This window comes from Epinephelus fuscoguttatus, linkage group LG1 (genome assembly GCF_011397635.1).
Source record: "Epinephelus fuscoguttatus linkage group LG1, E.fuscoguttatus.final_Chr_v1".
Taxonomy (NCBI): Eukaryota; Metazoa; Chordata; class Actinopteri; order Perciformes; family Serranidae; genus Epinephelus; species Epinephelus fuscoguttatus.
Window position 1 is genome coordinate 8990716 of NC_064752.1, and position 11797 is coordinate 9002512.

Genomic DNA, 11797 nt, shown 5'->3' on the forward strand with positions numbered 1-11797 from the left:
TTTCACGAGGTGAGTAGCATTGTAAGCATAATTAATAGCGATATACTTCAGTTTGTCTGTGTGTTTTTGTATGCAAGCGGGTCTGCTGCGACCTGCTGACGGTCCAAGATGGCGGCGGTAGGACGAAACCATGGGCGAGTCTGTTGCTATGGGGCGTTCTCTTGCGCTTCGCCTCTTGGTATCCATGCTCTTTGGCTGAACATAAGGGCATTCATCCGTCTTGCTTCGTTTCACACGGGAATTATTAAACACGCGGGCCATGAATGTTGTATGCTTCTATCCAGTGTTGGAAAATTATATTTACTTAAGTACTTTAGTACAAATCTGAGGTATTTTTACTTCACTTGAGTACTTTTTATGACGGCGGTGCAGTTACGAGGGAGGCCCACGGGGTGGCACTACATCAGCGTGTTGGCAAAGAAATAAACCTGTGTTCAAAGATCTCACATTAAATTAGAAATTGTGCCATCTGCAACATCTTCCCGTTGGAAAGGCAAAACCATCTCCATCATTTTTTTTTGTGAAATAGTGGCAATCCATAACAAAATGCCTATTCTACATAAATTCTAAAAAACAGTTAAAAATAAATAAATTTAAGTTATGTTCTAAAAACCATCGAAAAATGACAACTAACTATTTTCTTGTTTATTTACTTATTTACTTATTATTTTGTCATTTACAGATATGCATTGATGATTGCTGGGTATTTACGTTGATGTTGTCCAATGTAAAGTCTCGTGTCTTGTGACAAGACCATCCAAAATATGGTAATTAAGACACAACATCCTGCACTGTGTCCCATCCCAAGGGACTGTTCTTTACTTATCAGAGGAGGGCTGACTTTTTCTTTTTTACTTATTTATTTTTATTTTGACCCTCTCCGAAGCTACAGATATTAAAATGCATGACCCTCACTCCACCATACATTAGTTATTAGATTCTTAAAACTTCTCCTTGGATGTTTGAAAATTTAAAGTTGAAGACTAAATCCTGGAGTTGAAAAATGCATGTTGGTCAGTTTGTGCAAATGGTTTATTTTTGGCCAAATATTAAATGAGACGTAGAATAAGGCAATTTTGATGAAATATTACTATTTTAAACTCAGGTTTTGATTGTTTTGTTTTTTTCTAACCGAAGCGTTCGCTGCACATGATGTGACCAAGGACCACTGGAAATTTGAAAATCCAACAATAATTTCTATTTTTACGGTTTCTGGCTGTGATACATGGTGCAATTTTGGCAATTTTGTTAAAAATCTGTGGTAAAATAAATAAAAAAATACAACCATTTAAATGCATATGCCCATCCGCTAAGCCAAAATAAAAAAAACCCTAGTCCCTCCCCATTGCTTCAAAAAATTATTTGATTATTTGACATGCCTCCCCCTTTTCGCACCCCCAATTACCACCCTCCATAAGTAGCATAACAAACAGTGCCTAACTACCATATGCCACTACACACAGGGGTGGAAGTAACAAATTTCGTTTAGTATTTCAAAAAAACAGTAATTTCACTTTTACTTGAGGAACCCTTTATATTTAATTCACACAAAAATCACAGGATCAAGTTCTTCATAAATGAAATGTTTATTGAACTACAAACTACATTACTTACCAGACAAATACATGAATAAATGACAAATAAATGAGGAATAAGTCAGTGCCACGAACACAAGAATGAAGGATTTATGAATGAAAGAGGGCCGCTGTGTAGACTTGGTAACATCTGTAAATGATATCCTTGATGTTTACCAATAAAACTGATTTGATGGATTAATGCACCGTTCAGCAGTTGAAAGTTAAAGATGCCCCTGGGAAGAGTGTGAAGCAATTCAGCACTCACTAATTTATGGTAGATCCAGGTCCAGAATTCAACTGGATCCTCAAAAAGGAGAAATCAAGAGGACAAGGTGCCGACTTTGGGTAAAACTTTGGGTTTTGATTTTATAGAATTAGAATTAATATTGTTTACTTCACATTACTTCACATATTTGAAAGTTGGGCTCTCTCACCTGCGGAACGATACCTAAAACCTGACATCAATCACAGAATAAAACCCGTAAGATTAAAATGAAATAAACTCCCACATGGCAATCAATTTCTGACAAGTTATTATGACACATGAGGTATTGCAGAAATTATAACAAGCATGCATTTATATGAAGACATAGTATATATGTACCAAAATGCAGAATGGTTGCATGGGGATTTGACATGTGAGGCCCTGCTCATTAACATTTATGTTGTTATTCTAGTTCTACTGTACACATAATCTCACTGCAGTACTTTTTAATAAGTAGAATAATACAGCATCGTGCATATTGTCTCAGGTATGACTTTTGGTAGGCCCTGTTCTACGAGGGTTCAAAAGCATGCATTGCACCCTTGGTTCAACAGTACAACAGTTAAACTTGATAACATCAAGCTTTACCTCAGGATATGTCTGGATTAGAGCCCAACCGATATATTAGTCAGCCAACAAAATTGGCCGATATCAGGAGTTGAGGGGTACTGTTGTCTCTGTTGTTTAACCTGCAGGGAGGATGATAAAATTATATTCACGGAAATCCCAACTGACTTGATCCTACCCTGAGTGCAAGTATCAACAGAATGTTTAAAAAACAAATGTCAAGACAAAAAAATCTGTTGTGTCGTCTGCTTATTGTGAACATGTTGACAGAATAAATAATTTAAACGTACCTTAGTTACTTTTTAGTGTGATGCAAAGCTTGGCTACAACTGCAGCTAGAATGACAACTGCAATGGCAAGAATTATAACTGCAACAATCCATCCAGTGGAGGACCCTGAAACAGAAGGCAAAAAGTCAAAGTAACATGAAGACTCAGAGTGTAACTGTATATCATCTACATCAGACTGGACATCACAGTCTCCACACAGACTATTTATTGACAGCTTCCTCCTGCTTGGCAGCACAGCTTGGGGGTTGGTTGTAGTTTTGGTCTCACAAGTTTGGAGGGTGATGTTGGAGCAGACCACGTTAGAACACTGTGTAAAATGTGAATAAAAACAGAATGCAATGATTTGCAAACCCTTTTATGACCTATATTCAATTGAATACAGTGCAAAGATATGTAATGTTAAAACTTATAAAGTTTCTTCAACATACAACAACTTAATAGCAAAAAACTACTCACTATATGCTAATTTCATATAGAGCCTACCTAACTTACCAGTATTTTGTAAGTGTTGTGTTATTGTTGGCCTACTTTTAATATTTGGAAATTATTTCGTGTTTCTACATTTTCTTATTCTGTTGTAAGATTATAAGTCATCATTTACATTTCTGATGACTATGACTTTTTGCTGTCCCATGAAAACAACATCACAGCAGATAATTAGCTTCACCATTTCATTTCATCTCATAACAAGTGCTTCGTTCATGGTTCTGATGATGTTGCCTGTAATTGCCAACTCCGCCTCCTTCACATGAACATGCACGTGGCTGGCTAGTAAAAACCCAGAGTTGACTGACCTAATTGATAACCAGCTTCCTCAAACTGGTTAACTAGACAGCCAATGTTAGTGTTAGTGAAGCCAGATAACTACGTAGATGATTCGATGGTATACAGGTCACAGGTTAGGTCTGCAGGATGGGTTCCAATGGTGATCTTGCCAGGTTAAAAGAGAGCCACCTTCATGGGATGTAAACTCTGGCTATGGACTCAACATAGCAGAATCGCTTGTCAACCAGCGTGAAGAAATGCGCGTCTGATGTGAACGGAGGTGCTCCGGCTTGCGCGAGAATTTCAGTGCGCTGCGCTTCGCAGGCAGAATGGCGTCAGTTTACGTGAGAAGTTTTCACTCGGTTTGAAACATTTTTTAACTTGTGCTGATGTTCCTTTGTGCTCAGTCTGAACACACATTGACATACAAGTAGTTAAAATAATTAAATATGAAAATATTACGAGGAAGAATCGTATTACCGATATACACATATGTCTTAGCGGAAATCTGATGGTTGATTTCCTCCTGTGTGGCTACACAGCGATAGTAGTCAGTCTTGGTCACAGTAGTTTGTAGAGTAAAACGGTCTGGTATTAGTCTAGACGATGTGTCTTCAGCAGGAAGTTTGTTTCCAGCGCTGTCCTGCCACTCTACTTTTGGTCTTGAAGAAGGGCTTCGGACTTCACACTGCAGCAGTGACCAGTCCTTTGTTTGCTCAAGTGTAGTGATGGATGGTTTTGAAGCTGCACCTGTGAACATAATAGAAACAAAATAATCATAAAACAGTTTTAAGATTAGTGTCACCAATTCAGTATCTGATCAAATGTCTCCCCTTCTGTTCCTGAGATATGATGTTGATTAATGGCCACAAAAGTGTTTTACACAGAATGTTTTGTTGTTGTGTTTTGTGTCTTTTGGATATAAAATGTCATCACTTCATCATTATATCCTGTTAGACATTTGTGTGAAGTTTTGTCATAATTGGCATATGAATTCTCGAGTTATGGCCAAAAACATGTTTTATGAGGTCACACTGATTTTGACCTCTGATCTTCAACCACCAACCTCTAATCAGTTTATTCTTCATTCCAAGTGGATGTTTGTGCCAAATTTGAAAAGACTCCTTGAAGGCCTTCGTGAGATATTGTGTAGATGAAAAAGAGACAGATGCAATGTCACACTGACTTTGACCTTTGATCACCAAAATCTAATCACTTTATCATTAAGTCCAAGTAAACGTTTGTGCTAAATTTCAAGAAGTTCTGCATAAAAATGCAGCAACAGCAATTTCAGATGGAAGAAAAATCAAAGACAGCACAGAGTAACAACTCGATTTTAACAGCCAGTGTTATTTGGCAGGGTCTCGTATTTCAAAACATTTAACTTCTACCAAACGTGGAGTCACAAACACCATTTCTGACTCAGATCATGACAGACGCACATATACAGTGAAGACATTTGGACAACCCTTACATTTTTATGCTACATTTGTTGAGTCAAATAAATTATCTTGAAATTAAACACATGAAATGTGAGTCTCAGAGTGAAAGCTTACATCAGACTGGTCTTTGCTCCGCACTGAGCTGATTCACTTTGAGTTTGGCCAAAAAACAGATTAACATCTGTGAAAACTATCAACACATGAAAACTAAAATTACACTTACTCTCGAAATACAGATAAGTTTCAGCAGAAATCCGATGCTTGATTTCCTCCTGTGTGACTACACACCGATAGTAGTCACTCTTGTTTGCAGTTATTGAGACAGTGATGTCGAAGCTGCCTCCTTTATCTGAGACCTCTGTCTGCTCAGCACGAATGATGTTTCCAGCACCGCTCTTCCACTCTACTTTAGGTTTTGGAAAAGCCCCTCGAACTTCACACATCAGCAATGACCAGTCCCTTGCTTCATGTATCTTTATGTACGGCTCTGGAGCTGCACCTGTGAACACATTATACATACAATATAATTTGTAGGGAATGTCAGATGTTCGGTAAGTTTTTACCAGGAGCTGAATTATCTGCAGAGGTCGGTTTTCCATTTCTGAATCATTAACACCAGACATTTGATGCGTGGTTTCACATCACTCTAGTTCTGAGGTCTGAGAGGCTGCGGCCGGGTCTGGTTTACTTGTCTGACATGCCAATGAAAACGATTTGCTGAGATCCAAAAGTACATTAAATAAATTCATTAATGAAAAGGAATCAACTTATTGTGACGTGCACAAACTTGTAATCAAACACAGCAAACAAAAGAAAACTGTAGTCTCTTACTGACAAAAAACACATAAATTAACCTGAGTTAATCATATAAATTATGATCCATGTGACCCAGCTGTCCCAACAACCACAATCACAAAAATGTAAACCATCCCAAATCTTATTCATCTTACAATATTCACTCCTTTCTAAATTAATTCATGGCTTGTACAAGCACTGAATGTTTCCAGGCCCAAATACACTTCTGACCTTCTGCTACACTATGAACCATCCAGACCTCTCAGGTCATCTGGGACAGGTCTGCTTTGTGTCTCCAGAGTCAAGACTAAACATGGAGAAGCAGCGTTTAGGTTTTATGCTCCACATATCTGGAATAAACTCCAAGAAAACTGCAGATCTGCTACAACTCTCAGTTCCTTAATAGCAAAGCTGAAGATTTTTCCTGTTTGCTGCTGCCTTTTATTAAAACAAATGTTAATTAATTTCTTCCACTGCACTTTAACTTTTATTCTTGTATCTTATACCCATCTTAGTAATTTTGACTTTTCTGTTCTCTGGCTCTTTAATTGCGTTTTTAATTGTATTTAAATGTCCTTTTGTCCAGTTCCTTTTCCATTTTGTCTGTACATACATAAACTGTACATACTGGACATACTGTACATGTGGGAGGTAGAGAGTGATGTCATCAAAATTAGGACTCACCTGGGATGTTTTCCTGTGATCTGTCTTTTAAGACACCATCTAAAAGGTAAAACAAAACATATGATATCCTCAGCTTTGCAGTAAGGTAAAACAAAAATGTGTTTCTCTGTTTATTGAACAGAATCTATTTCCATTTTATCACATTCATTTGAATCACATTCACAGAATAGACTGGTTTGTGTCAGAAAAGCACTCAAAAACAACAAGTTTAATGTGGACTATTTGACGTGGCTGAAGACATGGGAAAAACACAGGTGTAGTTTTCACTGTCAACCCCAACAAGATGTAGCAAAACGTTTATTTCAAATACAATTATGTTCCAAACACACACAAAAATGACCTAAATGCACTAGCAAATAATAACCTTAGGGTACTTTCATATTTTTTTATGTACATTCCAATGCATGAAGAATCTTAAAGAAAAATTTCGGTTTATTTCAACCCGTCTCCTATCGTCCTAAATTTGTTTCAAGTGACTAGTGACATACAGATAATAGTTAGCATGTTAGCCATTAGCCTAGATACAGCCGTAGCGTCAGACCTGTTAAAACGTAAATGAGCGGGCAACCTTCAAGTGCAAAGTTAGTCCACTAAACAAGCTTTTTTTCCACAAAGACCGCCTCATATTGTTAGGATAAATGTCAGAGAACATATAGAAAATGAAATGTAAAGGTGTTGTCTTACCTTACCGGCGTGCTGCCATGTTTGTTTACAATTTAGCTCTGCTTCCAAAGCGTGGCCGAAATATCGTGAGAACAAGCAGCGATCTCATAATGTGCCTGAACAAGCAGCAACAGCGGGAGGGCAGAACCGGACAGTAGCCTGAACGGAGGAGGAGGAGGGGAGAGAGAGGCGCAACGGGTAACGTTAGAGGACGAGAGGGGAGGAATGGCTGCTGCAAGGCTGCGTAGCTCTGGAGATTGGTGGTGTACCTGTGAATGCTGTGCCCCAGTGCCCCAGTGCCCACAGAAGAGGAATGCCTCTGTTGCAAGGAATGGGACCGGTTGCAGCCTTATTTTCAAGGTCTGGATTTGACCGAGGACGAGACACCTCCACTTGGAGTAGTATCCAGCTGGGCTTTATCTAGAGCTGGCGAGATATATTTCGGCCGTGCTTTGGAAAGCAGAGCTAAATGGTAAACAAGCATGACAGCACACCGGTAAGGTAAGACAACACGTTTACATGTCGTTTTCTATATGTTCTCTGACATTTATCCTAACGCTATGAGGCGGTCTTTGTGGAAAAAAGCTTGTTTAGTGGACTAACTTTGCACTTGAAGGTTGCCCGTTCACTTACGTTTTAACAGGTCTGACACTACTATGCGCCCCGGCTGTATCAAGGCTAACAGCTAACATGCTAACTATTATCTGTATGTCACTAGTCACTTGAACCAAATTTAGGACGATAGGAGACGGGTTGAAATAAACTGAAATTTCCCTTTAATGCAGAAATGCAACCACACTGCCTGCACTATCTATATTTACGCCCCTGTGCGAGTTATACCTACTGTACTTGTCACGGACACACCACACCACTTGACATGTTCCGCCCACTCAGACACCGTTGCAGACTGTCTGGATTCTGGTTCCGGTCTAGAGAGCGGATCCAGAATTCACCAAATTCACCAAAGTAAAAGTGTTCACCAAAGTAAAACTTTAAATTCTGGCGCACCATCAATTTCCGTCTCCGGTTTAGTACCATATTGTTGTTGTGGTTGATAGAGCATGCTACATGGCGAGCATCACACAGTTTTCCTCTCTCTTCCGCCCCCAAACTTTATCGAAAAAATGCATTTACAAACTACAGGTATAATGTATAAAACTAGGATCAACTGCCTATTAAATAAAACAAACAACTGAAATAGACAATAACTTGTAATACAATTAAATACAATAAAAGAAAAGGGTTAACTTAATGGCTTGGGGCTTTTCTTGTAATTTATATTCTTTAAATTAAAAAGTTTCACTGCATTTTTATTAGCTTGGTGCTTTTATTTTGAAAGGCGCATCCATCGAATTCCGGATCCTGTCTCTTGCCCTGGTTCCGGTTGCTTACCAAAACCATAGACATATATACATAGACGCCGCATTGACTGCCGCTGCCTATTGGAGCAGACGTCCTCGCTGGCCGCCATCTTGGATGGGTCTCGCTTCGCCTCCACAGTGCATTCACTTCTATTGAGGAAGGAGCTGTATGCACAAATGCAAAAGACCTCTGTAGACTAATTGGCAATGAATAAATATTTTAAATTTGCCATTCAGCCTTATTACATCTTACATCATTTTATTTATTATTATTATTAATTTTTTTATTTATTTATTTATTTATTATTTTTTGCATTATACTCAGTAATGATTAATTTATGATTTACTCAATTTGGTACTCTTTTTGTTTTGTTTGCTGTCTTTGTGTTTTGTATCTCTGATGTTCTGTTCTTTGCATTTTGAAAGATGTTAAATAATTGATATTTGCCTTGTTATGTTGTACATTATCCTTTTTCTAATGGTTAAATAAAGAGAGAAAAAAAAAAGCTGTATGCACAAATAAAATGGAATAACTCACTGAATTTTCAACTGATTTTCACGCGGTTTGGTTTGTTACAAACGGCACACATGTAGTTATGATACAGGATGCTTTCGTACATTAAAAATGCGGGATTTCATGCTTTAATACTTTCTGTAGATAGCAACAGCATGTTATTTAGGTCACAACACAGTGCTTTTATTCACCTCAACCCCAGATATATATATATATACAGTATTTATATACTGTATAAACATACTGTATAAACACCATATACACAATACAAAACACAGTATAGCATATTATGTATAGCATAATATGTAGATCTGAGGTCTGCTCAAACTGTCAGCTCCTTTAAATCAGGGCTAAAAACACTATTGTTTACTGAAGCGTACTTTGTTGTATTCTACTGCCCGTACTTTTTAACTACACACTGCTGATTTATGCCTTTTATTATTCTACTTCTTTTCTTATCCTGACGGTTCAATGTATTGAGCCTGTTTTTATTTTGTTACTGTATTTTATTATTATCACTATCATTCTCAATTTCTATTTCCCTTTTCAATCGACTGTTTTTATTGTTTTAAATTGTGTCTTGTTGCTTTTAATGTCTCTGTAAAGCACTTTGAATTACCTTGTGTTGAATTGTGCTATACAAATAAACTTGCCTTGCCTTGCCTTGCCTAGCACACCTTTGTGCACATATTCACTTTTCCACCAGCTGTGCTGCAAATATCCCCTGCTGCTCATCCTTCTGTATCTTTTTTCAAATTATCTTGACCACAGTCCCATTTTCATAGTTATAATACCAATACCAAAATTAATTTCAGTGTTTATGTAAATACTGAAAATGTTTTTTACTACTTTTGAGGGATCACAGCAGTCAGTGTAATAAGAATAACTTTACTAATGCCCGAAAAGAAAATTTCAAAGAAGTCTGTAAGATCATCTATTTAACAAAGAATTATTAAGTCTGATGGCTGTGGGTATAAAAGAGAGTGGGTGTGTGTGAGAAATAAACTTAATCAACAATAGAGCTTTTTCTTTATTAAAATATATGAAATAAATTTATTAATATGCTATACTATGTTTTGTATTGTGTATATTGTGTTAAAACAGTATATATATGTGCGTGTATATCTATATAGGCTATATATATATATATATCCATCCCACTCTGGGGTTGAGGTGAATAAAATAACTGTGTTGTGACCTAAATAACATGCTGTTGCTATCTGTAGGAAGTATTAATGCATGAAATCCCGCATTTTTAATGTATGAAAGCATCCTGTATCATAACTACGTGAACCTGACCTGCTCGCTGGCAGGTTTTCTTCAATAAACCCTGAGTTTTTCTCTGTCTCCTCCCTCTTTACACGCTGTTTCATTTCCTCGTTTATTCAGTCCGTGTCAAAGCTTGTATCGAAGCGCATTAATTTGCAGAGATTTACCGTCTGTCACAGTCTAAATCCTGCTGGATATTAGTTTGTTACTCAGGCCTGGCGCCGCCGACTCACGGTGCGTTTAAAGTCAGCTCGGAAAAACACTTTACCATATGTTCAAAACGAATTGAACTGTTGTAATGGCTGTAAAACAGTGCGGGGGACGGGGGGCGGAGGGCACAGATACGGGAAGTGCTACGCCCATGGGTGGTATCCACATGAATGCCAGAACCAAAGGTTTCCCAGCAGAACAATGCATTGGAGCAAAATAATCAAAGTTATTCACTTTTAATGTTTTGGCTGATCTGTGTACATGTTGCTGCTGATTGGGTGCTCCTCTGATTCACCCACCAAACGAGAGAAAATGTACCACACAGCCCACTGCACGCTGTTTACAAGGAAACACGTTACCTAACCTGCAGACTGTTGCGAAACTGTGCACACTGCTTTAAGATTGAATGTGCCCCAGGTTAAACAAGAGAGCAAACAACTCTCTCTGGTCCTTTTTCTCATTATTCTTATTTTCCTGTTCAAAGAAAACTATCAGCCAAACTCTCAGTGACTCTCCGGCGGCGGACACACCCAGAGTTCATCACAAGTAGGTTATCAGGATGTTTCCACAAATACCGATCTGGTTTGATTAGAGGAAGCAGCACAATTATTTTTGCAGGATGGACGACGCCCCGCTACTGTGTAGCAGCAGTGTTGTCAGGCAAACGTTAGCATGATCTCAACCGCCTCTCCCTCCAGCCTCCACTTTTTGGACACCCCCGTTCCTTTTCCGCAAGGGAGTCGGAATTTCTGACTCTGACATTGCAACTCTATTATGTTTGGCACATGGAGACTCCCTCATCCAATGCACAGCTCTGTACGACTCAGACAGCGGCTGTAATTAAACGACATCTCCCAACATTAATCTGCACTAATTATTAGGGTATATAATGTAACACATTAGCCTACATTTGATCATCTTTATGTTAAAGTGGAGCTCAGTGTTGCTGTTGATGTGCTGGCATCCACCCCCCCACCACCACTGATAACTCTGGCAGTGTTTTGTTTCCAGACTCAACATGTGTACACAGCTGTATCCTTTCAAACACAACACATCAGTAAGTTTTTCTCACCGTTTTCATCCGCTGACGTGAATCCGGACCGAGTCAGGACACAGAGACACACAAGAGCAAGGAGCTTCATAGTTGCTGAAGTCAACGTGAACATACAACCTATACAACTATCACTGTATCGTCCCCAAAACGCGTCATGCCCAGTCTTGCTGGGAAGGGCAAGTGCCCCACCTAACATTTAATTGTTGGATTTTAAAAAATATTTTTGCTGTAATTTATTGTCCCTTTACATTATATTCTATTATATTATATTATGTAGTTATGATCATGGGGTATTTTCAGTCAAACGTGACCTTCTAGTTATGTCATTAGACCCCATATTT

At 38.3% G+C, this 11797-nt stretch overlaps 1 protein-coding gene across 2 annotated transcripts; it reads right to left on the reverse strand.

Moving 5' to 3' along the window:
- Window positions 1–1506: 1506 nt before the first annotated feature.
- LOC125895844 (uncharacterized) lies at window positions 1507–11629 on the reverse strand. Of its 2 annotated transcripts, none has more exons than XR_007450214.1 (6): window positions 11475–11629; window positions 6386–6424; window positions 5130–5405; window positions 3945–4214; window positions 2700–3006; window positions 1507–2531 (listed from the first exon to the last, which is right to left on the reverse strand). XR_007450214.1 is itself a non-coding variant. In XM_049588002.1 (6 exons), exons 1-5 carry the CDS (start codon window positions 11566–11568, stop codon window positions 2701–2703), a joined length of 783 nt encoding a protein of 260 aa, XP_049443959.1. In that variant the 5' UTR covers window positions 11569–11629; the 3' UTR covers window positions 1511–2531; window position 2700. The 2 variants fall into 2 exon arrangements, 1 of the variants encoding a protein (XP_049443959.1); XM_049588002.1 differs by having other exon boundaries at window positions 1511–2531; window positions 2700–2804.
- Window positions 11630–11797: the final 168 nt, after the last annotated feature.

Bases quoted from the DNA above. Each gene is read 5' to 3' on its own strand.
- LOC125895844 (XM_049588002.1), bottom strand. From the start codon at position 11,568: ATGTTCACGTTGACTTCAGCAACTATGAAGCTCCTTGCTCTTGTGTGT. The intron at 6,425-11,474 runs GTGAGAAAAACT...TTTACCTTTTAG, and splicing joins CACGTCAGCGGATGAAAACG to ATGGTGTCTTAAAAGACAGA. The intron at 5,406-6,385 runs GTGAGTCCTAAT...ATGTGTTCACAG, and splicing joins ATCACAGGAAAACATCCCAG to GTGCAGCTCCAGAGCCGTAC.